The 27,516-nt window shown below is 34.0% G+C and overlaps 3 protein-coding genes across 3 annotated transcripts; 1 reads left to right on the top strand and 2 right to left on the bottom strand.

Moving 5' to 3' along the window:
• Positions 1 to 12,176: 12,176 nt before the first annotated feature.
• Positions 12,177 to 16,077, bottom strand: LOC105764264 (benzaldehyde dehydrogenase, mitochondrial). Its single transcript, XM_012582791.2, has 11 exons — positions 15,870 to 16,077; positions 15,611 to 15,748; positions 14,648 to 14,790; positions 14,413 to 14,566; positions 14,070 to 14,299; positions 13,800 to 13,889; positions 13,377 to 13,550; positions 13,158 to 13,295; positions 12,853 to 12,990; positions 12,704 to 12,765; positions 12,177 to 12,610 (listed from the first exon to the last, which is right to left on the bottom strand). The coding sequence occupies exons 1-11, from the start codon at positions 15,922 to 15,924 to the stop codon at positions 12,337 to 12,339; spliced, it is 1,596 nt and encodes a 531-aa protein (XP_012438245.1). The 5' UTR covers positions 15,925 to 16,077; the 3' UTR covers positions 12,177 to 12,336.
• Positions 16,078 to 17,328: 1,251 nt separating this feature from the next.
• LOC105764263 (sec-independent protein translocase protein TATC, chloroplastic) lies at positions 17,329 to 21,032 on the bottom strand. The gene is made up of 4 exons (XM_012582790.2): positions 20,675 to 21,032; positions 18,644 to 18,945; positions 17,868 to 18,158; positions 17,329 to 17,703 (listed from the first exon to the last, which is right to left on the bottom strand). Exons 1-4 carry the CDS (start codon positions 20,946 to 20,948, stop codon positions 17,494 to 17,496), a joined length of 1,077 nt encoding a protein of 358 aa, XP_012438244.1. The 5' UTR covers positions 20,949 to 21,032; the 3' UTR covers positions 17,329 to 17,493.
• An 801-nt stretch (positions 21,033 to 21,833) lies between these two features.
• LOC105764262 (uncharacterized) lies at positions 21,834 to 27,060 on the top strand. The gene is made up of 7 exons (XM_012582786.2): positions 21,834 to 22,026; positions 22,340 to 22,482; positions 22,975 to 23,024; positions 23,129 to 23,712; positions 24,831 to 24,911; positions 26,040 to 26,102; positions 26,844 to 27,060. Exons 1-7 carry the CDS (start codon positions 21,973 to 21,975, stop codon positions 26,898 to 26,900), a joined length of 1,032 nt encoding a protein of 343 aa, XP_012438240.1. The 5' UTR covers positions 21,834 to 21,972; the 3' UTR covers positions 26,901 to 27,060.
• Positions 27,061 to 27,516: the final 456 nt, after the last annotated feature.

Raw genomic sequence — 27,516 nt, 5'->3', positions numbered from 1 at the left:
AGGTCCATTTTTCGGGCGGGGGCCCGGACCTAGCAAACAGGTCTAAACTTTTGGTTAGGTTTAGCCCATGGACACCTCTATTCATGATTACCATTATGTCAATTTTCCTAAAAAAAGAAAAGGTATTCATTGTTACATTATGTCAATTTTCTTCAAAAAAGGTATTCATGGTTACTACGAAAATAATAAAGGGTTGGATATTCTATCATATTTTGATTTGACTTTTAGAAATCTACGATGGTATCGATGTATTTTCTCCCTGCTTTTTTTTCACTTTTTTTTTATTATAGACACTTTTTTAAAAAAATTCATTGCGACACCATTAAAAATTTATCGTATTTCATTTCTATCATATAAATTAGAAAATACATGTATTTTTTTAAAAATTTATACCGATGCTGCTAATATGTTAGGCAACACCACTTAAAAAAGTATTTATTTTAACTGTATGATTGGTTAAAGATGGGGAAAAAATGAGGGTGGTGCCGCCAACGTATTAGGCGGCACCTAGTGTTACTATAGAAAACACTCCATTTTCATAAATAGTCTAGATTCAATACCATTTTTATAATTAATCATTTTTATATCATTTTAATAAAACCCAAATATACCATTTTATTTTTAACAAAAAAAATTATATATCTAAAGTATGATTTAAAAAAAACTTAAAATTTGAAAAAAACATCTTTTTAAATGAAAAGAATATTTTCAATGATTTTTCAAACACATCTTTATTTAAATTTATGATAAGTTACTAGATTTTAAATTGTTTATAGGATAAATTGAAGTCTTTTTCATTTTGAGTCATGACACTTATCCTTTATTCAATTTTTTTTATATGGCTATTGTTGGGAGTTTTTTTACTTGGTCATTCCATGTTCTGTTAAAGCGAGAATGAATTTTTTGCTTGGGTTGTGGGCTGTTTCGACCTCATGGGTGTTTGACGTTTTTTGGCTTATTAAGGAGTGACATGTTTGATAAAACAACAGTTGGTTTTCAGCTAGGATTCTTTAGTTCTTTAACTAGTCAAATTGAAAAGTTTAAAGTGAAGATAATATTTATCATTATCCTTATCTCTTGAGAGAGTTTTGGTGCAGTTCAAAGACTGATTTACGAAGACTTTTATTTGATAAATACCCAGGATAATTTATGAGATAATTTCAGGTTATAAATAGGAGTTTAAAGCTTATTAAAACTCTATTGGATGGACTCTTATATCAGCCTATAAATAGGTTGCTTGTGGCATCACTTAGAGAGTAGTTTTTTAGTGTATTTGTTGACAACTTTAATGTGTTCTTATGGTTATTTTGTGATATTCTTTTAGGTATTCTTTGGAGGGTTTTATTGGTTGTATTGTGAGGTATTTGGGAGAATTATTTGTAATGGATTGTAAATACCAGTGTGTGTAAAAGGTAGTTTGGGATTTAACCAATAGTTGTACCAGACAAATTGTTGAATCAAATCACTCTTTGAGTGAGGCTCTATAGATGTAGGATTTTTGTGTTTGAATTGTACTAACAAACATTGCATGTTATCTCTCCTTACTTTGCTCCTTACGTTACTTTGCATTTAACCTTTTTGTTCGTTTATGTTCTAATAACAGTTGGAATGAAACTAGTTTTCAAGCACAAACTAGAGTTTTTTTTTTCTATTGGTATCAAAGCAGGCTTCAAGAGTTGTTTAAAGGTGATCCTGTGTTTGGTTTGCAACTATGGAATTCATGAGAGAAAGTAGTTTGATTACTCGACAGCCATTGCTACTTGGTTCTAAAAACCATGCATATTGGAAGGCTCGTATGAGAGCTTTCATCATGTCTAGTAATGAAGTTGCTTAGGAAGCTATTGAAGATGGGTGGAGTCAACCTATTGTGACGGCTGTTGATTGCACCATACGTCCAAAAGATAGAAGCAAATACATTGCTTAATAAAGAAAGGCTTCTCACGAAACCTCACAAGCTCTAAATGAGATATTTAGTAAAGTTTACATGGAACAATTTAAGATGATTTCTACTTGTGAATGAGCAAAAGAAGTATGAATTATTTTCAGGAATTTTGTTGTCCAAATGTCGAAATTGCAAATTTTGATAACCAAGGTCAAAAATTTAAAAATGTTTGAAAATGAAATCATTTCTAAGTTTTATGCAAGATTATGTGAGATTTCTAATGAGGCTTTCTGTTCTGGTGATCATTTTTCTAAGGATAAATTGGTTCGTAAAGTATTGAGGTCTCTACCAGAATAGTTCGACATTAAAGTCATAGCAATAGATGAGGCAAAAGATATTACCACTCTCAAGTTGGATGAGTTAATAGGCTCACTTCAAACCTTTGAGCTAAATCTAAAAGAAGGAAATCATAATAAATTGACACCTGAAAAGGACATTGCCGTCAATATTCAATCTGTTGTTCAAATAGGAAAGCGGACTGGGGAAGCTATTAATGAGATTAAAAAAAATTAACCTTGCTCACAAAAAGCATGAAAATATATTCTAAGAAAGGAAATAAATCATGTTTTAGTGGGACAATGAAGACTCAGATGAAGAGGGAGAATTCACAATAAAAAAATAAGACTATTCAGTGTTTTGAGTGCAAATAGTTTGGCCATATTAAGTTAGAATGTGCAAACACTAAGAGAAAATAGAAAACTTTGGTCACCACTGAGTGTGATGAAGTGTCAGATTTAGAGGAAAAGGCAAGTCACAACGTGGCGTTTACTGTCAAAGTTGATGATAATGAAGAAGATGATGATGATATAAGCTCCATTGAACATGCATATTTTCAATTACTAAAGAATATGGAATTGCTTTGCGAAATCAACGAAAATATACATGGGGAAGTGTGTATTCTCAAAAGTGAAAAAGAAGATTTTGAAAAAGTTTTTAAAAAATATCAAATTATCAACAAGGCCAACAAGGAGCCAGATGAATCCAAAATGACTTTTAAGAAGTTTAGGGGACAAAGTACAAAGCTGTATAAGATATTAGCTACTCAAAGATTTGAACCATGCCATAATGGACTTGGCAACATCAGTTAAGGTAAAGAACTTAAAACTCCTAAAAGTTATATTAAAACTAAAGAAGTGAGTTCTTCTTCTTTTGAGACAGACAAAAAGAAGAATCAAAATCATATTTGTTATCATTATGGAAAGGGTACATATTAGATCTCATTGTTACTAGTTGTAGGATAATCAAAGGAGAAATGCGAAGCATGTTGCAACATTTAATAAAACAATAACTAGATGGCAACACAAAGGTAACGTGATGAAAGGAAAGCCCTTATGTATTTACTATGGGAAAGCTAACCATATCGGACCCCATTGGTTTAAAATAATGATGGATTGGAAGAAGTTCAAATATGCTGCACAACTTGTTAGAAAAATGAATGGAACAAAAAGACCACAGAAAAAGTTTATTTGGGTAAGAAAGGATTGAACACATTTGAGTAATAAAGATTAACATTTGATTTTGTTCTCGTGTGAAACAAGAAGTCAACTCATGATACCATGTTAAAGATCTATCGAGGATTGGAGAAATGTCATCTAGGTTTCTTGGAAAAGATTATTGTTGTTCCATAAGCTATAACTTTTCTTGTTGATAAGGTATAATTTGAGCCCATCCCCATTAAACAACTTGATGGAAGCTGATAGTGGATGAATAGAGTGAAGGGGAGTAATAATGCTAATTTGGTGATTCTGTTTAATTTGATTTCACTTAAAGTTGATTTTTTATGGTTGCACTTTTAACATACTTGTCAAAAAAGGGGAGAAAATGGTAGCAACAAATGAAATATTTTGTTATTAGTTATGGTTCCTACATTTCACTTTGTCAAAAGGAGAAATGATACTGATTTTTTAAAAAGATGATGCTGAGATGTTATTATTTGTTTATGACATTGGTGTATACTTAATTGATTATGTGATCAAGTATGATTCTACCTCTTAGGGGGAGATATATTCTAACTCCTTTGTTATATGACTTGTTTGGCTTGTGGGCTAACCATTTGCTGTAGGGTTTTGTCAAAAATTCCAAGGGGGATTGTTGGGGGGGTTTGAACCTACTCGTTCCATGTTATGTTAGAACGAGAATTGAATTTTCTACTTAGGTTGTTGGCTGTTCTTGGCCCATAGGTGTTTGACTTTTTTTTTCCTACTAAAGAGTGGCATGTTAGACAAAACAATAGTTGGTTTTCGCCTAGGACTTTTCAGCTTTTTAATTGGTCATATTGAAAAGTTTAAAATGAAGACAATATTTATCATTATCCTTGTCTCTTGAGAGAGTTTTGGAGCAGTTGAAATACTGATTTATAAAGACTTTTATTTGATAAATACTCAGGATAATTAATGAGACAATTTCATCTTTTAAATAAGAGTTTAAAGCTTATCAAAACTCTGTTGGATGGACTCTTATATCATCCTATAAATAGGCTGCTTGTGTTGTCACTTAGAGAGTAGTTTTTGAGTATCTTTGCTGAAAACTTTATTGTGTTCTTATGGTTATTTTATGACACTCTTTTAGGCATTTCTTAGAAAGTTTTGTTGGTTGTATTGTGAGGTATTTGAAAGAGTGATTTGTAATGATTTGGGTTGAACTTTGGGGATACAAATATTCGTGTGTGTAAAGGGTAGTTTAAGCTTTAGTCAATAGTTGTACCAGATGAATTGTTGAATTAAATCATGCTCTAAGTGAGGCTCTACAGATGTAGGATTGTTGTGTCTGAACTACGTTAACAAACATTGTATGTTATCTCTCATTACTTTGCTTATTGCATTACTTTGCATTTAACTTTTTTGTTGTTTTCTATTCTAACAACAGTTGGAATGAAACTATTTTTCAAGTGCAAATTAAATGCTTTTTCAGCTACAAATACTCACTTAGATTTTTCAATAAACATTATTTTTCATTCATTCCATTATGTGTTTTATATTCGCATATGATAACCACATATGGTAACTAAAGTGTAAAACCTCCTACGAGTCAGATTTTAACCTTTTATACCTCTTTCTTCTCCATGCATTTTCAATGGTTGTTTTAAGCATTGTACTTAATGTCGACAACACCACTTGCACCACTAGCGTGCAATTCAATCTTACCATACAATTACACATTAAACTTATTGTCTCCCAAAACTTTATAACATAGAAAGATGGAATTTCTATGTTTATGAACAATCACAATTTATTTAGTCATCTTGATGGCTCTTCCTTTGCCTTCTCCAAAACCATAATATATAATAACCAAAATGTACCTAATCCAAATTATTGAACTTAGTTCCGCGATACCAGCTCATCTAGAATACTTTATTAACATCAATTGAACCAACCTTTACTTTTATGGTTGTTATTGCCTTGTTTGTTAACCAAGCTTGGATAACACTAACACTATGTTTGTTAATAAATCACAAACTAGACTTTTCAATCTTCACGATTAATAGCTCGAATTTAAAAAGATGTTCAATCTATTGTTGACTATCTTTGAGATTTTTGCTCCTTGCCAAATGAACTTGCCACTACTAATGCCCTTATCAGCAATGATGAACTCAAAGTAAAGATCTTAAGTGGTCTTAGCCTTGAGTTCTATGATATTTTTGTTACCATTCACTCTTACAACACACTTTTTATTGGAAAAAATTCGGTTCGAAAATGGTTTTCTTGCACAGAGAAAAATAAAATTTTGAAAATTGACATGATTTGTGATATTTATAGCAAGAAACCCTAGACCAAATTCGCACTTGTGTTTTCAGATAGGTGGGTCCTCATTGTTCTCATCTTTCAACCAAACGATCTTCTTCGCTATTCTTGTACCACAAAATTCTTCGAGTGTGGGCTCAAACGATTCGAATCAAAACATAGAACTAGAAATAGTTTTATTTTCTTTAGTGTGAAAACAAAAAATCTCTTATCAAATAGAAACTGGTAGAATTTGTTATTCCAAAAAATAGATTCAATAGTTGAGAATATTTTTTCTCTATTTTCGGGAAAAGTAACAACATCTTAAAATTGTGTAAATATCCCTATCGGTGCCATCTATTTACCGGGAGAGAAGGTGGAACCCTTGTTAAATTGTAAAAGTTTATTTCAACTAGAAAAACAAATTCCTAGAACTAGAAGTATAGGTGGCGGCAACCCTGATTAATATTACTAGGGTTTGTAGTCCACCCCTTTTAACATAAGGGACTTTTAAGCCTTTCCCATATCGGGTCTAATTACAAGTACTTTCTGGGGTTTTAACCTAATATTTTATAATTTGATCCAACCCAATATTTATTTTTCTATTTCCCAAAATAAACATCTCAATATATTTCCAATTAAATAATTTTCTCAACTCAATTCTAATTACGTCAAAATCATGATGACTTTACGGTAAAAGAATCTATGAGAAAATATATTTATTTTTCTGTATTCAACGGTTCACTTGACCAAATGATTTATTTTCATTTTTTAGCTTCATTTAATTCGAAAAACATAAATTCAATTTTCAAGTCTTTTTCATTTTTCATTTTCATTTTGGAGAAAATCACAATCATTTCCAAATGATTCCATTTCTCTATTTCCATTTTCATTTTGGAGAAAACCATAATCATTTTAAAATGTTTCTCATTGCTTCATTTTCACCGTTTCTATTCATTTGATTCAACATACAATTCATTTCTGATTTCAATGAGCTAACGAAGGGAGCAATTAGGCATATGCAATTGAGACTCAAATGATTTATAATTAAGTTTCAATTTTTATTAATTATAAATTCATTTAGTCACGAAGTCATTCCACTAAGTATCGTAACTGAGCTCTCCACAACAACATACCATTATGAAAGTAACTCGATCAGTGTTCGTCCAACGATATTGTCATAAGTGTGTTACCATCATAGGATATCCTTAATCTCTTTGATATAATATCCGTTCTCTCAATATGATCATATTTTATCTCATGGTAATCATTACATTTGCATTCATGAAAATTCAATTACTATCAAATGGTAATTAAGTTATTCATCACAAATACGAACCACATTTACTTTTTATCAATCATGTAATGCCAATGAGAGGCTATCATTTACCCATGTTTCGGGTTATGAATTCCATTGTTGTGAATGACGCTACATATTACAGATGTTGTATACTTAATGCACCAGTTTTTGGTTCCTTATCTATTTGAAATCAAGTTTTTACTTACATCAAAGTATACAAGTAACACATACATAGTCCGTCATCCACTTAGGATTTAGGTATGTCAAACTATGAATGTCACAAGTGAATAAATTCATAAAAAAATTCAAGATCTATTCTCTTTAGGTCCTGTCATATATACTGTTAGTCCAGTCAATCACATCTATGTCTCTATCTTCTAGGAGTCATCCACTTCGATGCTCAAGACAAAACATCTCTTAAATTGGACTTGATAGACGACATATTAGTCTTTCAATTAGTTTGCTCATTTTTTATTAGATTAAGGACATGTTTAGGTTCGTCTACTAATATAAGTTGTATTTTTTGTATTATGATCCGATCATGTAATATCTCTTAGTATTAGTTAAACATTAGACAACCAATGAGTAACATTTGATTCTATTTTGCTTTGCGTGCAAAAACCATATGAGGAAAATTATACATAGTATATTAATGTAATCAATGAATTTTTTATTAACCAATTTGTTTGAAAAATTACAACTTTACAAACGAATATACTACACTCAAGGCACCAGATCCAACATTTTTCACATACGGAGAACTTTATGAAAAGTTAATTGATCGTGAACTTTTCTTAAAACATGAAGAAGCCTACAAGCTAACATTAACTCCTATCACTATAGCTGTTGTACAGAGGGATCACAATTCTTTCTTAACGGGATAATGATCTCAAGCAGAATTACAAATGCCTATGAAAGCAATTAGCCGTGGTTTTCTAAAAGAAAATTTGAGCAACAATCTTTCACTTAAACTCTCTCCGTTGCGAATAATGTGATCATCCTAGTCACTTTGCCAAACTTTGTTGCATGTGTCATGCAATCATCTACAAACCCATGTAAACTTTGTTTTCTACCTAATGCAATAATTAAACCCCTTTTTTAGGTGGCAACCAGACCCTTAGTCATTGGCACATAGGCTACTCATCAAAATGCCTTCGATGCTTAAAGCCTAATAGTTATGCATGTCTACTGTTTGTTGGGATGTCAGAGCATCGAACGTAATAGAAAATAAAAATCTAACTATCTTACACCATGAAATCATATGCGAGATAACGAATCTGGGATAAAAAAGAGTTTGACATACCTTTCTATATCTAAGTAGACAAAGTTCAAACCTTTAGTTGATCCGAATGGATAATTTTGTTCCTAGTAGTATGCTCATAATGCAGATGTAGAACTGCAATCACAATTTTTCACTTTTCAACCTCTACGAAATGTTGGAAAAAATTTGGTTCGAAAATAATTTTCTTGCTCGTCAAAAAATAAAAATTTTGAAAGTCGAGTCAGTTTGTTATATTTACAGTAAGAAACCATTTACCAAAATTGCACATAGGCTAGATGGATCCTTCTCATTCTTGGCTTTCAACCGAACAGCCTTCTCCACTATTCTCGTAACACAAACTGCTTTGAGTGTGGGCTTGAACGATTCGAATCAAGTACAAAACTAGAAATAGTTTTCTTTACTTTTGGTTTGAAAACAAAATTTTCTTTTCAATAGAAATCAACAAAATTGTTATTTCGAAAAATATATTTAATTCTTAAAGAATAAGCTTTCACTATTTTCGGGTAGAATAACAATATCTTAAAGTTGTGTATTTTGTCCTATTGGTGCCATCTATTTATAGGGAGAAGAAGTAAAACCCTTGTTGAATTGTAGAAGTTTATTTCAAATAGAAAAATGAATTCCTAGTCGAACTAGAATTATAGGGGGTGACAACCCTAGTTAACAAAACTAGGGTTTATTGCCCCTCTCTTTTAATATGATGGGCTTTTGGGCCTCTCTCATATCAGATCCTATTAAAAGTATTTTCTGGATTTCTAACCTAATACTTTATAATTCAACCCAACCCGATATTTATTTTTCTATTTCCCAAAATAAACATCTCAATTAAATTCTTAAGTAAATGATAGACTGTATCATAGACCTGCCATGTTGGAAAAATGGAGTTCGTTGATAGCACCCCGGGTTAAAATAAATCTTGATGCCACTTATCAGAAACACGCGAAGATGTCTTGCTTTAGAATTGTGAGTCGAACGACTGAGGGGGATGTGGTAGAATCGAGAACCATCATCAACAGACATATTGAATCCGCTTTCGCAGCAGAGGTGCTCGCATGCATATAGGCAGTGCAGATGGGCCTGGATCTGAGGAGTAGAGAGGTGATAATAGAAGGGGACTCCCTTACCGTTGTGAAAAAAAGTTAACAGTTGGTGTTTCTTTAATTTGATTTTCTATTTTGTTCTCAAAATATAGGGTACCTGGTGTTTCTTCATTAATTGGAATCCAACTAACGATTAATTAAAAAAACTAATATTAAGCGGTATTACGTGGTTGGATCATAATACAGAAAGATGACTTATATTAGTAAATGAACCTAAACATGTCTTTAGTCTAATTGAAAATGAGCAAATCGATTGAAAGACTAATATGTCATCTATCAAGTCCAACTAGGGAGATATTTTATTTTGAGCATCAAAGTGGATGACTCCTGGAAGATAAGTGACATAGATATGACTGACTGGATTGACAATTCATCACACATGACCCAAGTAGAATAGATCCTAAATTCGTTTGTGGATTTATTCATTTGTGACATTCATAGTGTGATATACTTTAATCCTGAATGGATGGACTATGTATGCGTGACCTGTAATATGTAACATCATTCAAATAAATTTGAGATTTTAAATTTTCATACAATTAATCCACAATGGAAGTGTCTAGGAGAGAGGCCATTATTAAATAGAAGCTAGTCATGAATTTCTTTGGAATTTTTTAACAGATGAGGTGAAGGTAGCTGAACAATGGTTTTAGGTCAACAACGGGTTTTCGTTGTGTTACAGATTTGCCCTTTATTTAGAAAAAAAATCGTTTGGTTTTTGAATTGTGCAGGTGAAGAAAATGGGTTAGTTGAATAATATGAGCTTTTTTTTACCTCAATATTATATTTTAAAAAATTAAATACTGAAATGGGGTGCCAATACCATTATTTACCAAAATGGGGTGTTTCAAATAGTTCAAATAGTTTCAAATAGTCAAGTTTTAATATTAAGGGTTTTCAAATCATTACATAAATTCTTTAATCCATTTCTCTTCCCAATTATTTTTTGTTAAGTAAAAAATTTATAATATTTTTATCAATATAATAATAAATTTCTTTACTACCAAATGGTTGATAAAGGTGATACGGATTTCTTTTATAAGCATTTGAATCATGATCAAAATTTGAAGTCATATTTATTAAGAGGGTTTTACCTCTTGGCTTGAATAAAATTACTAATGACGCCAATGATTAAAATAAATATTTTTAATTATAAAATAAAAGGATTAAATCTTAAATTTTACTAAAATACGGGGACTAGAAACAAAATTTAACCTTTTGTTTTATTTGATACCGAAGGAAATGGAGAAGGAGAGAAGGGAATTTGACAAAAATGAAGACATGGATCCCACGTGGGGAGATTTATATCTAATTCAATTGATTCTTTCCCCGAAATTCCAAATATTCTTTCTTTATTTTATTATTAAAGAATTTATTTCGTTTCTTCGTCCACTTTCTATTTTTATATCTCTTTTATTCCAACTGAAGCACTAAACTCACCCATCTTGCTTCCTTCTATCTTTTTATATCTGGGATCAAGAATTGCAGTTAACATTACAGATTTATAATTTATTTTCATAAATAATATAAACGAAAATTATGTAGTAAGGTAAGGTATGAAATTGGATTTAATTGAGGTTGAGCTACAAAATCTTCAATATTTGAAAAATTGGATTCTTTATACTCGATGGGTCTGTGTCTTTGTGTATTCTTTTTAGCTATATACATTCATTTTCAGAATAACAAATAGATTGAATTCCTTTTTTTGTTTATGAATGAACAATGATCAAGTACTGTGAATGAGATGAAAATATATTCAAGTTTTAATTTGTTTTGAAATTCATTTGCTTCCTAAATAAAACACCATTTTTCATTTCATATGAAAAAGTCCTTTCACAAAGCTGCCAGCCGAGATAGTAGATGCATCTAACCATCTTGACAATATAAATAGATGGGGTACCTCATATGGACTTAAAAGATACTTATCGTATAAGCAAAGGGCTTTCCTTTTCTTTAGAGAAAAAAATTATGCCTCACAATTAAAAATGAAATAGGTGTCACATGGTATTTGATGTTGACTATGAGACTTTATTTAGATTAGTTTAAAGGAAATTTTGGAGTGGAACCATAGGTTATAACTGGGAAATCCTTTTACATTCTTGTCTATTTTTGTTAAAATGTTTATCTTTAATGTAATTTTAGGCTGAACAAAATAATTGCATTCAGGATCCCATTTCAAATGTAAGTCAGGATGGTTGTTTAGCCAACTAGGCAAGGGGATATAAGAAGCGATGGTTTTCAAGGATTCTGGATGTTAAAAGAGAGGAGTTCTTTCAACCTTATCATACAGAAAATGCAGCAAAATTTAGTGTTTGGAAATCCAGGTATCCCCCACCTTCATTCTTTTATATGCCTTGTCATGTGTCAGAGCACCTACTATTAAAATTGATAAATTGTTCCTACTCTTTGGTGGGGGCATGACAAGGATCAAAGAAACTTAATATGTGTAGTTGGATGCAATTATGCAAACCATGAGATAGAAGCTGCTTAGGATTTAGGCGACTTGATTGCTTAATGCACCATTTGCATGTTGCTAGCGGAGTATTATCGTAGTCAATACTTTCTGGATATATTCAATCCAAGGGATCGATTTCCTGAATACGGTTAAGTATCTTTAAAAGTATGTAAGAATGGTTTGGAAAGATCGTGGTTTGCTGGAGTGAGCTAAGAACACCAAGTTTCTCCGGATTGATTTGTGTGGAAACATGACTATTCCCTGTTAAAGCTGCATATGGTTTTCTATGGGAATATTGTGTTTTAAAGGGGGAATGAAAATTGCATAAAAAAAATAAAGAAGCCTAATTCGAAGCCTTGGGTTGACGACTGGACAAGCTGACAAGAATTATAGTTTTTTTTTCCGTCACAATCAACATTTCACCACTCCATTCCATAAATCTATGATAAAATAACAATTCCTCAATCATCTTTATTCCTGCAATATTCACTAATCAACGAAACAGATGTAGCATTGTAAACGATAGCTTGAAGGAATTTTAAATCCATGCAGGGTCCTTCAAGGGAGTGACAACGGCCTTCACTTGCAAGTAATTGCTGAGACAGTGAATACCCTTTTCTCTGCCTTGTCCACTCATCTTGTACCCACCAAATGGGATCGCTGCATCAAACACATCATAGCAGTTTATCCACACTGTTCCCACTTTCAGTGCTCGTGTCAAGGTGTTTGCTGTGTCTATGTCCTGCGTAAACACACCCGCTGCCAGTCCATATGATGTCGTATTTGCCCTCCGAATAGCCTCGTTGATGTCCCTGCAGTTAAGGAATGTGTTATTACCATCACCCTCCAATTCCCTTACCATTAACATATGCACCATAATAAGCCAAGGCTGATGATTTGCTCACTTGAATTTCAGGATAGACTGAACTGGACCAAATATCTCATCCTTTGCAATCAACATGTCCTCCTAATAACATCAAATAAAGAGTTCTATTAATGAGCAGTTTATCTACATTATCATGTTTTTCCATTCAAGTTGTGAATGTAATAATACCTTCACGTTGGAGAAAACTGTGGGTTGAATATAGAAGCCCTTGTTCCCTATCCTCTCCCCTCCGGTTTCTAGAGTTGCTCCACTTTCAACACCTGATCTTATGTACCTCATGATCTTTTCAAACTGTTCTGAATCAATCTGGTTCAAGTATGGGTCCGTATATCAGTATAACTAGCTACCATGGAATATTGGGGGTGCTTGAAAATGTTTCAGCATTGTTCTATACAATGACTGATTACATGCAGAAACAATTAACTTGGATGAGGTCACAAATTGAAGGCTCTATATGTTGGTGGTTGATTTACCTGAGGACCTTGTTCAATGCCTGCTACAAATGGATCGCCAACACTACGTTTCAATGCACGTGCCTTTGCCTTCTCTAAAAATTCATCATACACACTCTCATGTACGTATGTACGAGAGCCAGCACAGCAACATTGTCCCTACAAAATGGTTTAGAACTATAGTCAATAAAAAGGAACCCAATTTTGAAACTGACTTTGGCACATTTTCTCGGACATTACTTGATTGAAGAACAAAGCAAAGTGGGCAAGCTCAACCGCCTTGTCGACATCAGCATCCTTGCAAACAATAAAAGGCGATTTTCCTCCGAGCTCCAATGTTACGGGCTTAAGGTTGCTTTTTGCAGCCAACTCAAGGACAATTTTTCCCGTTTCAGTTGATCCAGTGAAAGCAAGCTGTAAATGGTTACCATTGATCTCTTAGGTTCACTATAAGAGTGATGTAATGAAATATATATTTCGTTGACTACTCGTATTGCGTTCAACTGAATCTGACAGAATATATAGAAATTTTAGCACACCAGTTCAATTAAATTTTCTTATTTGACTAAGCTATGTCTGCCAAGATCTTTAAAGTTACAGGCAGAACAGGGACTGACTAGAGTTAGTGTAGGAGTAACTAGTTGTTTTAATGATGTAAGGTACCTTGTCAACTTGCATATGACTAGCAAGAGCAGCACCAGCAGTTGGACCAAACCCTGAAACCACATTGAGAACACCTGGAGGAAGTCCAGCCTGTTAAAATGTTTCCAAGTGAGATTGAGAATTCAATAATCACGTTATAAAGAAACTGGGTTAACATCCTTAATTATATAATAACAACATTTGCAGACACCTCAAGGTTGTGCCATGGATGAAATCTAAAAGAAAATTATGAGGTACTAAAAACCTCAAGGTGAATAGGAAAAAATCTACCTCGTGAAGTAGCTTGGCAGCATAAAGAGCAGACAATGGTGTCTGCTCAGCTGTCTTAATAACGACAGTATTACCACATGCCAAGGCAGGTCCAACCTTCCAAGCAAACATTAGAACAGGAAAATTCCACGGAATAATTTGACCAGCAACACCAATTGGTTCATGTATGGTTTGCACAAGGTGTGGACTATCTGCTGGAACTGTAAGACCATGAATCTTGTCCGCCCAACCTATATAACCCATAGACTACAGTGTCAAACATTGCATAAAAAGCAGACAAGATACTAGTAAATTATACTTGAGATGGAAAATTGCTAAGTGCATTTTCAGTAGTTTTACTGACCAGCATAGTACCGAATAAGACGTGAGATCATGGGTAGTTCAATCTTAGCAGCTTGTTCGTATGGCTTTCCGTTATCCCAAGTCTCAAGTGTTGCAAGTTCTTCAGTATGTTGGTCAATAAGATCAGCAAATCGGAATAATACCCTTGATCTTTCCTGGAATACAATAGCCAAATTTCAAGGGGGTTGAAGATATTTTAATATATATGACAAAGGAAGTAAAAAGTATGAAGTTACATAAGCAGTCATCTTTGGCCAGGGTCCTTCATCAAACGCTTTTCGAGCAGCAGAAACTGCTCGATTTATATCTTCAGCATCACCTTCAGCTACATGAGCAATCACATCTCCTGTCCTGGGGTCATATGTTGGGAAAGTTTTGCCTGTTGGATTGGGAGATTTGGTGAACAACTGCCTCAATAATAACTATCATAACATGCCTACTCGGCACATACATGCACAATTATTAACCTGGTTTTTTAAGTGTACTTTTCAAATCAAATTCTTCTAAGACTTGTGTTTACTTCTCAAACCAAAGCCTGTTATAAGTCCATTTGTTATATTTTAATGAAAACTAAATATTTTTTTGACTAAAAAAAAAAAAGAAGAGTGTAACAATAACGGTTTTGACAAAATAGGAATTAATTTGAAAATGTTTATGTCAAAATTTCTTTTCATCCTCCTTAAAGTACATAGGGAAAATTTCTTTTCCACCCTTTCTGCAACTGAAACTATGATTCGGACCTCCCCTCCTTTGGCAATCGTACGACAGAGTAATGTTTTCAGTGGTTCCAAAATGCTTAAAAAGATTAGTTATCAAAATCTGCTGAGGACAAGTACTATTTAACTCCACTCGTTTGATTGTCAACAAACCATGAGACTGATTGAGATGCAACACTTGTAAATCTTGGGAACCGAGGGTCATAAGAGGGGGTTGAGTCTGCCACATGAATGTTGAGGGAAAACATTCAATTGGAGAAGAAGAAGAGTTGAATGGAGAGAGAGAGAGGAGGAAGAAGATGAAGGAAATGAATTTTAATTGAACTTTTGCCACGTGTAATAATTCTATTTGTTTATCTTAATAAAAAAGTTGCTCCATTTTTAAGAGAGAAAAAAGAGAGTAGTTCATCCTAGTATTGATTTATTTCACCAAGGGGATAAAAACAAACAAGAATGTAAAATGGTAAAAGAAGGAAAGCAGACCTGAAGCAGAATCAACAAAGTTGCCATTAATTAAAAGCTTGGTGTAGTTGACGTTGATGGAAGGAGTGATTGGTTTCTCTAAAGCAGCAGCGGTGGTGTAGCTACAAACCACTGATCTGCCCACTCCACAGATCCTCCCTGTTATCAACATTTCATGATTTCAACAACTACAGCTATGGATAAATACTAGTATCCAGTAAATGACATATGAAATTGTTTCCATTTGAAAGAAGTGCTGAATTCGAATAAAAAAGAATACCTTTAGAGAGGAGAGAACGAGAAAGCAAGGAAGAAATTCGGGAAGCCGCTGCCATGGTCGATACAAATGATGTACAATGGGTAAGGAGATGGCGCAAGGAGGTTTAAGTAAGGGAAGGGTGAGAGAAGAATATTATAGTTTGAGAGGGAGGTGACAGTTGGATCACATTTCTCAGAGTCTCTTGGACATGTATTTGGTGCCACGTTAAGGTCGTAGCTCACATTAATTTCCCAGCTTTAACTAAAATATAAATAAAAAACTGCAAATCTCCATAAAAGTTGCAATTAGAAAATGTGTTTGAGATCTGCAGGGGCGTGCGTTGAATGATTCAGTAGAGTGAAAAAGGTAAAAATCTACATATAGTCCTTGTAATTAAGTGGAAATTTTGAATTTAATCCTTAGGGAATAACTAAATATATTTTTTAAGTTGATTATATAAATAAATATCTTGGTTATAAAATGCTATTTTATGTTTGGAAATCATTTCAATTAAAAGTTGTGAATGTAGTTGTTCAAAATTTATTTTTCTGTGGAATCCATCGTTACTTTTATTAACTTGAGAAACACATTGTCCATAATTTATAACTATATCCTCCCGTGATTCATTAATGAAACTCAAAAAGAAACATTGGTAGATCACAGTTTTTGGGGGGCCAAAATTGATCTTTTCCCATAGCAATGGGCTTCATCATTTAATTAATAATAAAAAGAAGTTTTAAACATTTATTATTTTATATGTGAGGAGACACAATCCCGAGTATCAAGAAAATTGTCAGTATCGGAATAAAATCGTAGGACAAGTGGGTGAGCTTATCTAAATGTTCAGATGTTATTTAATTCTTATTAGTTCAAAAAAAAAGAAAAAAGAAGAGTTTATTTCACCAGTTTTAAAAATATAATAAAAAGAATAAAATTAATTGTTTATCCCTTGATCTTCGCTGTTTAATATAGGATAATATGAAGTTCTGATGATTAGATTACAACCTCTATCTGCTCTTCTTTTATTCAAAGCAAAGCTTCATTTAAATACGTTTGAGCTCTACTCACTCTGAAACATTCTCCTCTTCCCACTTTGGTTCAACCATTCAGCTGAGCCTTTATGTTTTAAAACACCTGCTTTTTAGTTCCAGCCATTGGATGTGCAAGACTCATATATCGCCGTTAGATCAACTGACTATTTGCTTTGACTCATTTCTGTATGTTACGCAGTCTTGGTAGTGACCATTGTAGCGGGAATCCCTCCACAAGTGTGACCACCATTGGGCTAGCAATAAACGAAGACAGCAGCTTCGGAACCCCTGGAGCAAGCAGTCTGGAGATATTAATTTTTTGTGAGGATGGGTTGCTTGTTTCTGAAACAGACTAATACTTGACCCACACCATTGCTTGTTTTCCTAAGCTACAAACTCCACATGTCACACAATCCTAAATTTGTGGAGAAAATATCAAATACAATCACTGATAAAATAAAAAATATATAATGATACAAATTCGATACAAAGAATTTATTGGCTGATCTTGCAGTCATCGTTATGACTATTTTTTAACAATATACAAAACGAGCATGCTTGCCATGCACTGGCTGCTAGACCAATCCCAACTTAAGTTTTGAATGATGTAGTGATCACCGTCCAGTAAGCTTAACAACCCATGCACCGCCTAAGTAAAGTCCCAAAAGTGGTGCTGCCAGAAGCATCTGTGTAAGAGGATCCGTTGATGGTGTGAGTACAGCTGCTGCAATAACTGCACCAACCACTACATACCTCCAAATGGAAAGCATCTGGTCCCCAGACACAAGACCAAGTTGTCCAAGAAGAAATTGTATGACGGGAACCTGCAGGATAAATCACATGCAACCATCTTAGCTTCAAGGTTAACTTCTGCTCTCACCATGAGACAGTATCAGTGTAGGTTCCCCTAAGAGTAGTAGGAAGGGAATATGCAAGGTGGATAATATCTGGTCAAGTGTTACCCCCAATACAAGTAGGAAGGAAATACCTGGAAAGACAAGCCTGTGCTGAACATGAGCACTAGTACAAACTCAAAGTACTGATCAATGGACCACAAAGATTCCACAACCCCTTCCGCGTAAGTAACAAAGAAATTTAAGGCTGCTGGAGTCAGAACCAAGTAGGAGAAAGCAATACCAGCATAGAAAAGAACTGAGGAGCCCAACACAATAGGCCCCAGAAACCTTCTCTCTGCTCTGGTTAAGCCTGGAAGAACAAAGGCTATGATCTCATACAGAATTACAGGGCTTCCTAAAAGAAGGCCACAATATCCTGACACCTGCAGAATGCCATGAACTAAATCAGTTGTTATGAGTAGTCCGACTTTTTCTTTATTTCTTTCTTTGAACTCAGTCCCTTCTCTTTCCCCCACCTCCCCCATTTTGTCTTTTGTAAGTTTTACGTGCAAGGTAATGACCAACTGGTTTATCTAATCAAAGTTGAAAATATTAATAAAGCAAGCAAGCTGCAGGTTAAAGTTAATCGGGGAGGATAGGATCAAAACTGGAATTGCAATGTCACATTCTTGCACATGTAACACTCTATAGTAATTAATCCAAAAATTTTAAAGCTTTCCTTAATATAAGAGCACATCATTCCAAACGCATCTCCTATGGTGCTGTTTTAGTTCCAAAAATAAATAAACATGAAATAAAACAGAGAGAGAGAAGTTAGTACTCAAGACATGTTAAGGTATTACTATAAACTTTGCAACCAATAACTAGCATTCATAGTGTGAAAACAAAATAAACCATTCAATCTAACCTTTAAAGTTGTGAAGAAAAACTCTCCAGGAGCTAGTTGCAGAAATCGTACACCCTGTACTTTAACAGGAGCTTCAAGAAACACTATCAGTTCTTTTGAAAATGCAAAGCATCCCAATATAGCAGCTCCAACAGCCAATACAGACACAAATATCCTCTGTCGTAACTCTTCAAGATGATCAAATATGGTCATTTCTTTATCATCTGGGAGGAGATCTTTATCGGGATAAAGAAAATTATAAAGCGAACTTCCTTCATTATTCTGCTCAAATGGTGCTTCTTCTGGTGAGATATTAACCACATCTATATCATAATCAAAGAAGTGATGTCAACATTTTTTTATCTAAAAGCATGAACTTCTATTCAGATCCTGAAAGAACTATCATCAAGAATTAGATAAAGAAAACGATATAATTCCCAAACAATCTAACTGATGCAGCTAATGCCTTTCTAATGATTTGAAATTAAATATGTCAAGAACATGTATCACACTAGAAGAAGGGGAAAACAGTGTTTTGGTAGAATTTGCTAATATTTTTTTGTCCTAAATAAAACTACTAAAGTCCCCACCTCCTCCCCTCTTCTTCTGGTGTGCGTTTGCACAGCCATTCTTTGTTTTCACAAAAACTCTTAATCAGGTAGAAACTAAAACAGAATGGGTACAGCAGATTATGGGAACACAGAAACAAGCTATTTTTCCACAAATGGCAAATATGGCAGGGTCGTCACTCCAAAAATTTCTATCATCTATATTTCTCTTGAAAATAAGATATTAGTTCAAACGAGACAGTCAAAATTTCTTTTATATCTCATATCATTAACTTTGGAGTTTGCAGCAAGTAGCCATATATTATTGGTTGGGTAAATCCACCCATTATCAACCAGCTTTCTGGTAGTATTTCTTGCTACAGTATGCAATCCAAACCTTGGTTTGTTACTTCCCTGCTTGCAAAATTCACACGCAGGCCTATTGGCTTTAAGCTGTTCCACTAGACCTATATGTGACCAAAGTGTATTGATTGCTGGTATCCCAGATCAGTTATTTGAGATATATAGTGGCCTTGTATTGCCTTACAATCTGTCACCTCACTGCAGTTTGGTTATTAATTGGATGCCTTTAACAAAAAGCTCTATGTGAGTAAAGCATATTCTACAAGAAAGTAAAAAACAGCTGTGCCAGAAATAGTTTAATGAAGCGTAGTATTATAAATTCCCAAGGTGTAATCATTCATTTATCCTCTCTGGCATTTAGAATTACTAAAGAATCAAACAAACTACACTCTTATTAATGCCACCTTCTATGCTTCAAATATAAAAAAATGAGGTGGCGTTCTACTGATTTAGTATCATCTTTGGCAGAAGGATTTTATTTAGATTAAAAAAAGAACTTATATAATTGGCATCACCTAAGAAAAGGGTGTGAAAGAAATTCATTTCCTGCAGTATTCTCATGATTGCAACCAAGTTGCTTATAATCCCTACTAGCATGACGAAACTCATGTCCAAGCACATAATTAGTTAACTCTTCCTCTCCCACTAATAGCCCCTATGCTGAAACAAACCGCATCTTTAAAATGTTATACATCAATAATCTAATCCATGAGCATCAGCAGTTAACATTCATCCAAAAGCAAGACTTATTTAACAATTTGATGGTGGCCAAACCAAGCATGAGTTATTTAAGAAATTTCCCCTAAAACACCAACCTTCTCTGCCAACATATATTTCCAATAAAATCTCCAATTCATGAATGAACACGCAGTTACACTCCATAACAGGATGCCCAATCCCTCTTGCAAATTCCAATTCCATATATATATATATATATATATATATATATATATATATATAGTAAAATATCTAACTTGAGCCCAAACATTCAATTTTATTTAAACAGTAACCAAGCTAAAGTTTCATTTCAGAAAAAGAGAGGAGCAATTCAGCCTTAAAGAAACAAAAACAATAAGGAACAAAGAAACCAGGCTTTAAATTACCAAGAGCAATTAGGAAATTAAAAAAATTAGGTTGATACCAGGCCTATCTTCAGTGGCAGAGGCGCTTCTGGTTTCACTGAAGACTTGTTGCCGATTCTCTTTGACATCATCGTCAACGGCAGCGAAACAAACGGCTGTTCTAAAACCTTTCCCGCGCCGGGAAGCAGCGAATTCCAGCTTCCCTCTCCTTGAATGCCTGAATTTGAGAGAGTTGAACTCGAGCTGGGTCCTGGTTGACTCAACGAGTTTGAAGCAGCATCTGTTGAGCTGCAAATGGGAGATTAGAGCAGCGCTGGTGCTTGCGCTTCCCATCGTCAGATATTTCTTTATGTCTTTTTGGCCAATGCTTTTTCTCCTTAATGGTTGGTTTTTTCTTGTAATTTCTAAATTGCTTCCCCTACCATACGTAATAAATTTTATTTATTTAAATATGTGTCAATATATAAACTATATAAATTAATGAGTAAACTACATCATTAGTCACTAAACTATGGATAAATATTCATTTTGGTCACTTTACTAAAAGAAATTATAATTTAATCATTAAAGTTTTCGAAATTATTTTTGGTCACGATATTTTTTAATAGTTCTCAATTTTCATACTTTCTATCAAACCCTGATTATATATAAAATAATAATACTCAATTATTCAAAAATAAAAAAAATATTTTTCTTGTCTTATAAAAGAAAAGTCATATCTAAATAGAAGAGGTAAAAATAGAGGATGTCAATTTCTCTTATGTATTTTTGAAGAATGAGTATTGAATATTTCTATACAGATAATACAGAGAGAAAATTTGGAAAGTTTAAAATTTTTCCCTCATTTTCACTTTATTTATTTTGAAATTTTTATTTATTTTAATTTTAATTTTATAGTTTTCTAAATATTTTAAAAGAATTTTAATTTTTTATCATTTATATATAATTAGGTTAAATTGATAGAAAGTATAAAAATTAAGGACTAAAATTATTGTTATTGACAGAAAGGACTAAAATTACTATTATAACAACTAAAAGTGTCGCTTAACAGCGGGTGAAAAAAACAATTTCAAAAACTTCTGTGACCAGATTGTAACTTTTTAGTTAAATGACCAAAACAAACACTTACTCATGTTTGATGACTAATGGTGCAATTTACCCTTTAAAGGTGACCACTTACAGATCCCTTACGATCCATGTTTAAAATCTCTCATTGAGGAGTTTTAGGGTTTCTGTTTTTCGACGCTTTACTTTCTTTGAAAAGGCGATGATAAGCATCATTTTCGTTGATCCGTCAGAAGTTATAACCGAAAGAACCGATTAGTCGATTTTTAACTTGTCTAGGGTTTTTTTTTTCATGGCAGATGCTTCGCGGGGCCGTGTTACTATTACTCTCGGCCGTACCGGCCAGGTATTTTTATTGTACTTCATTTTCCTCTTAATAGTTTTTTTCTTTCTTTTTCGCTATTTTTGGTGATGTTGCTGAAGTATGTATGGTTGCCGCTGAAATTTAAGACATTAGCTTGAAATTAGTAGGATTTTATCCTTTGAACATAAATTGTATCCAGTCTGACTTCGAACGATTCAGTTTAGCATGGTAGGTTTCTCCTTGTTATTCATTAAAGTCTTAAGCTTGTTCTTCAAAAAAATAATTGTTGGTGTAGTTCCCCTAATTTTTTGTTGGCTTGTTGTGAGTCTGAACTTGATCGATTATGTTGACGTAGGTGGTGAAGAGGGCTGGCCCTGCATCCGGTGTTGATCTTTCTGATTCTCATCCTGTTTCTGGAAGTAAGCGATCTGTAAGGGATAGGTTAGGAGGCAACGCAGATAGCTCTTCGTTGCATGGAAGTCAGCTAAACAACAAACGGTATGTTTTAAAGAATTTTACTGTCGTTTTCTGAGCATTTCTGAGTCTTGCTTTGCTATGTTGGTGCTTGCGCAATGGTAAGTAATGTTCTGTATATCCTTGTGGAATTTAATGGTGCTGCTGTTATCATATCAGATGCAGCTAGCATATTTACTTTAGGTGTTTGTTTAACTGATAAAATGTGTTCTGTTGTATGGGTGGACTTGAGAGTGACTATTAGACATGAATGTGTTTAATTCCTTTTTTCTTCAATAGTTTTGGTATAATTCGGAGTTCAGGACTGCATCCTGTTTCCATTTTGACTGTTGGATATGTGTTTGACTAGGATTCTCTAAGAAAAATAAGTGATGCTGCTACATAGGCCGTGAGAAGTAATACGTTGCCCTACCTTTGGCATTTATTTTCTATGTTTGTGAACTTTCAACCCTATTAGTTTATCAATGAAGTTTACTTGGGTTAAAAAGTTATTGAGCTGGTTTGCCTTTTCTACAGACAAAGAGGAGATGGTTATACTACAAGTTTGAATGACAATGGCTTGAATGGTAGTGAACTTTTGCCTGTGTGTTGCAACATCTTGTTTTCATGATTTATGAATTGTTTGTGAGATTATTAACGTCACTTCTTTTGGGAAATTTTTTAAAAAAAGCTGTTCACATTGGTAAAGATGACCTCCGATTTAAACTCATGCAAAAGAATGTGTTTAGACGGGCTCTGAGTGATGAAAACAGGAAGGACATGGACCTTCGTGAAAAGTTGTCAAGAATGGGACAGCCTTACGAGACACATCAAACATCTGAGTCAAGGGAGCGAATACCTGAACCAAGGGAGCAAGTGCTAGAGTCTAGGGAAACTAGCATCTTGGGCAGAATTCCTTCCACAAGAAGTGTGGATGATTTGCCTCGTGTTACCACTTCAAGAAGTTCTTATTCTCCTTGGACTTTAGATCATTTAAGGCAACGATTTCCAGACAGAGTAATGGGTTCTTCTAGGGGTTTATCTCCCCCAAGAAATGCTGAAGAGTTTCAGAGAAGGCAGGTAAACAGGACATATGATGATGTCAGACCAGTTTCATACATGGGAAAAGATGTTATTGATGCTCCAGGGGTGAGTACAACATCTTTTGTTACAAAGTCCAGATTGCCAACCACTTCAGCAAAGCCCATGCCACCGGGCCCCCAAATTCCAAGTCCAATTCCTCCAAGCAGCATTGTACAAAAAAATTCGTACTCTGTATGTGCTATTTGCCATCTACATTTCATGCTACCAGTGAATTGTGCAACTAACAAGTTTTACATCTATTTTTTTTTTACTATATTCTCTTGTGAACATCTGCTGCTTATGCTCATAAGTTCAGTCTGTTCTTTACTGTAACTCCTGGTGTACTTTGTATGATAATTTATCATGTTCACATTTTTGAAATGGTCAAAATGTTTTAATCTTATTCTTAGAGCCCCATGCTTGGCAGCTCAAGACCCATCCTAAAATATTTCTATTTGAGGTGGATAAGAATATGGTAATGTGTCTGGATCCTTTCATTTTCAGTTGGCTATGGGAAGTACCCTCTATCTTTCTGTTTGTTATCCAAATTGTCTTTTGGAAACTGTAACATTACCTTTTTTAGGTGACATGCATGTTCTTGATCTCATTCTTAGAAGTTTCTGCCAACTGTTGGTAGCTATTTGTGTGGTTACTCTTGGTTCTGAGCAAGTGGCAGTTCTGAACCCTCTTATCTTTCTGTATGTTTTCCAAATTGTCCTTTGGAAACTGTACCATCGCATTTTTTAGGTGACATGAATGTTCTTGATCTCATTCTTAGAAATTTCTGTTAACTGTTGGTAGCTATTGGTGTGGGCCATGTGGTTGCTTTTGGGTATGAACAAGTAGCAGTTGAGGTTTCTTTCTGATTGTATATAAGATGCCGAAGATAGTGTTCTTACAACTACGAAATTTCCAGTAGTAGGTGCTACATGTTCTTTTCAAACCCCTCTTAACTCTATCCCTTTTAACTACCTCTTCTTTCAATATAAACAAAGAATCTTCTCTAAGGAAGCATTATTTATTTCTTTTCCATTTTCTCATCAAATCTGGATCATAATGTCTGCCCCCTCTCTTCTTCCTCTATGCCACTACCTTTGCTTTCTTCACTGCCTTGATTCTCACAATATTTTTGCTAAACTTCCAACCCCGTTTTATCAAGCGCTCAATGTTGTTTGCTTTACTGGTCATGCATAAAATTGTGTTTTCCTGAGGACTTTTCTTTTAAAATAGTTATACGTGGACCTTGGTTTATAAAGAGCAGTGTTTAGATGAATTTTCTTACCTTTTTGTTTTGGCTGGCTGCCATATAGGGTGCTGAACAACAAACTGTTGAAGGCTTGCTACATTCATTGGGGCTTGGAAAGTATACAATTACCTTCAAGGCAGAAGAAGTAAGTAATCTGGGTCCTTAGATTCTCTGCGTAAGGATAAATTGTTTTCCTTTTTTTGAAAGGAAAATGGTGTTCAGAGATGCTTTGGAAGACTAATCAGCTAAGAACAAAGATGCATTTTCATTTGATATGTTATTTCTTCATAGTAATTTGTTGCTTGTTCTTTGTTCTTTGCTAATTTCTGTATGTCATTAGCATAGTGCAAATGCAAGATCCTAGGATGTTTCTTTCATCTTCACGTAATTGCAGATTTGGTAGCATCCGGGATTTCGCATCAATTTTAATCCTTAAATATATCACTTTCAGGTCATATATTTCTAGCTTGATTCTGGCAGAGGTGGTTATTAATGTAAAGATGTCTTCACATGCTTGTCCAAATAAAAGTCAACATGGAATTTTATAGAAGCAAAGATTAATCTGTATGTTTTATGGCCCAAAACTGGAAATCCAGTGATTAAATCTAGAGACTTTCAGCATGGAGCTTACAAGTTTAAGCTTAGGATGAGTAATGAAGTTTATCAGCTGAAAGATTTACATCTTATTATGTAACATTCTTTATGAGTTCCTTTTGTATTTAAAAGAAATAAAGGATGATTCATGTACCCTCATATCCCTCCCCATACCAGATTGACAACCCTCTTCCCAAAATGATGGGAAGGGTAATAGGATATGAAAAACCAGTATTTTATTATACCTTGATAGTAGGCAATTGATGCTTGGATTTTGTGCTGCAGAGATGCAGGAACATATTTTTATTGATTTTACTTTGAATAAAATATCAAAATCTACTTTTACTTGACAAATGTCGGATATGGTTATTCTGCCAACTATGGCTGGTGTTAGTGTTTTAAATGATTGCAAATTTGGTATTGGTGTTAAACTTGTGAATGTCTTATAAAACAATTGTAAGTATCTTCAAGGCGTTTGAGTATTGATGTTTCCAAACAGATTGTACATAGAGAAATTTCCTGTATGGTGTTGCTGCAACTGTTCTATCTTCCAAAATCTGAAGATTTACTTAATAGTTTTAGGTTTCTGAAATATTATGGACAGATGTGATTTTGATTGGTGAATTGCTTTGTTTTTATCTGTAGCTCAGCTGATCTTTAGGTTTGATATTTTACTCAGGTGGATATGACTGCATTGAAGCAGATGGGTGAAAATGACCTTAAAGAGCTAGGAATACCTATGGTAATTTAGCTTCTTTTATGTATTTTTATGTTGTTTATTGTTACTTTTTTGTACTTTATATTCTTAATTGATGTGCTCAAATTAATAACCGATGCGAATATGGAAAACAGGTTTCTGATGTTGAAATTTCTAGCATGTCTTATACGTTCTTCATTAATTTCAGAACACATTTTAAGTGATCTTTAGCATAGGCACAGAGCTTTGACTGATTCGAGCACCCAAGTACACATTGCCTAGATATTTTGCTTGAATTTTGCTTACCTGCTGCCTAGGCCAAATTCATTCTAACTGAAGACATTCAGTTTTGTTCTGGCAACATGGTTGCCCAAGAATATAAAGCTTCCTATTAAGTTGATTGGATGGATTGTAGTTGAACATTTTCAGAAAGCACTATGAATCAGCGATTTTCCTTGCTGATAATTTGTAGTTCTACTACCTGCTTAATTGCAGAGGAGCCTGCTAATGATTGCTTTGACTTTGAAACGGCTGCAGTATCCAGGTGCTTACCATGTTACAGATGAGAAGATTTACAATCTGTCTGCTAACAATAAATTTAGGGGATTCAGTAAAATGGGCTGTGATCAGGGTGTCTTCTAGATTCAAACCCATAATCATCATCTTTTTATGTGAATATATTGTTTGGAAACTGTTTGCCGTTCCCTCTTACGTGGGTGCAAAATGAAATCTTTAAGTTTACATAATATCCTGAATTGTAACTAATGAAGGTGATTTGATTGGCAGGGCCCTAGGAAGAAGATACTTCTGGCTCTGCTGCCCCGTTCCAAAAGGCAGCCATGATTTTTACTTTAATGTATTCAAAGGAAAACCATTGTATCTGTATTTGGTGGGTTAAGGAGTGCACATTTTGTAAGGTTGATCAATCTATTTGTAAGTGGTGGCAAGGAATTTGAGATGCCTAGAAAGTATTCATCGTCAATATCAAAATATTTTTAGCGTCTCTAACATGCTACCTGCTATTAAGTTTTATTACTACTACTTGCGGGTACCATACCAGTGTTTGATCAAAGACAAAATGAATTGTCTTCACTGGAAACAATAATAGAAATGCGGTTCTCCGCAGTGGTAACTCACAGTTTATAGAAGCTTTGTTACCAGAAATGAATTGATTCGTATCATTTCCATCAAGGAATTGCCATCTTAAAAGTGTTAGTACGTATAATTTGAATCAATTTAGCAATATAAAGAAAACCCGAGAGAATAAGAGTAAAAAATTCACACCAATTAATAAAAGCACGAGCTCATAAGTTGCTTGCAGCTACCAGCATGAATAAACTATATTCTAATTTTGGTGGTGAGACTGAGTTGAGTTGAATGGGAGGTTGGGTGAAGGGTTCACGAACCTGGTTTCCATAGCTTTGCTTTCTCTAATCTTTCAATACCGTGAATTTTGGTA

The sequence above is a fragment of the Gossypium raimondii genome, chromosome 12 (assembly GCF_025698545.1).
Source record: "Gossypium raimondii isolate GPD5lz chromosome 12, ASM2569854v1, whole genome shotgun sequence".
Classification (NCBI taxonomy): Eukaryota; Viridiplantae; Streptophyta; class Magnoliopsida; order Malvales; family Malvaceae; genus Gossypium; species Gossypium raimondii.
This window is presented reverse-complemented; position numbering and strand designations above follow the sequence as displayed.

Coding starts and splice junctions, on each gene's coding strand:
- LOC105764264 (XM_012582791.2), bottom strand. CDS start 15,924: ATGGCAGCGGCTTCCCGAATTTCTTCCTTGCTTTCTCGTTCTCTCCTC. Junction 14,567..14,647: donor GGCCAAAGATGACTGCTTAT/GTAACTTCATAC, acceptor ATTGTATTCCAG/GAAAGATCAAGGGTATTATT. Junction 12,991..13,157: donor GCATTGAACAAGGTCCTCAG/GTAAATCAACCA, acceptor TACTTGAACCAG/ATTGATTCAGAACAGTTTGA.
- LOC105764263 (XM_012582790.2), bottom strand. CDS start 20,948: ATGGGAAGCGCAAGCACCAGCGCTGCTCTAATCTCCCATTTGCAGCTC. Junction 18,946..20,674: donor TGCCACTGAAGATAGGCCTG/GTATCAACCTAA, acceptor ATTATGATATAG/ATGTGGTTAATATCTCACCA. Junction 18,159..18,643: donor TTTTCTTCACAACTTTAAAG/GTTAGATTGAAT, acceptor GGCATTCTGCAG/GTGTCAGGATATTGTGGCCT.
- LOC105764262 (XM_012582786.2), top strand. CDS start 21,973: ATGGCAGATGCTTCGCGGGGCCGTGTTACTATTACTCTCGGCCGTACC. Junction 23,025..23,128: donor GAATGACAATGGCTTGAATG/GTAGTGAACTTT, acceptor TTTTAAAAAAAG/CTGTTCACATTGGTAAAGAT. Junction 24,912..26,039: donor TTACCTTCAAGGCAGAAGAA/GTAAGTAATCTG, acceptor TATTTTACTCAG/GTGGATATGACTGCATTGAA.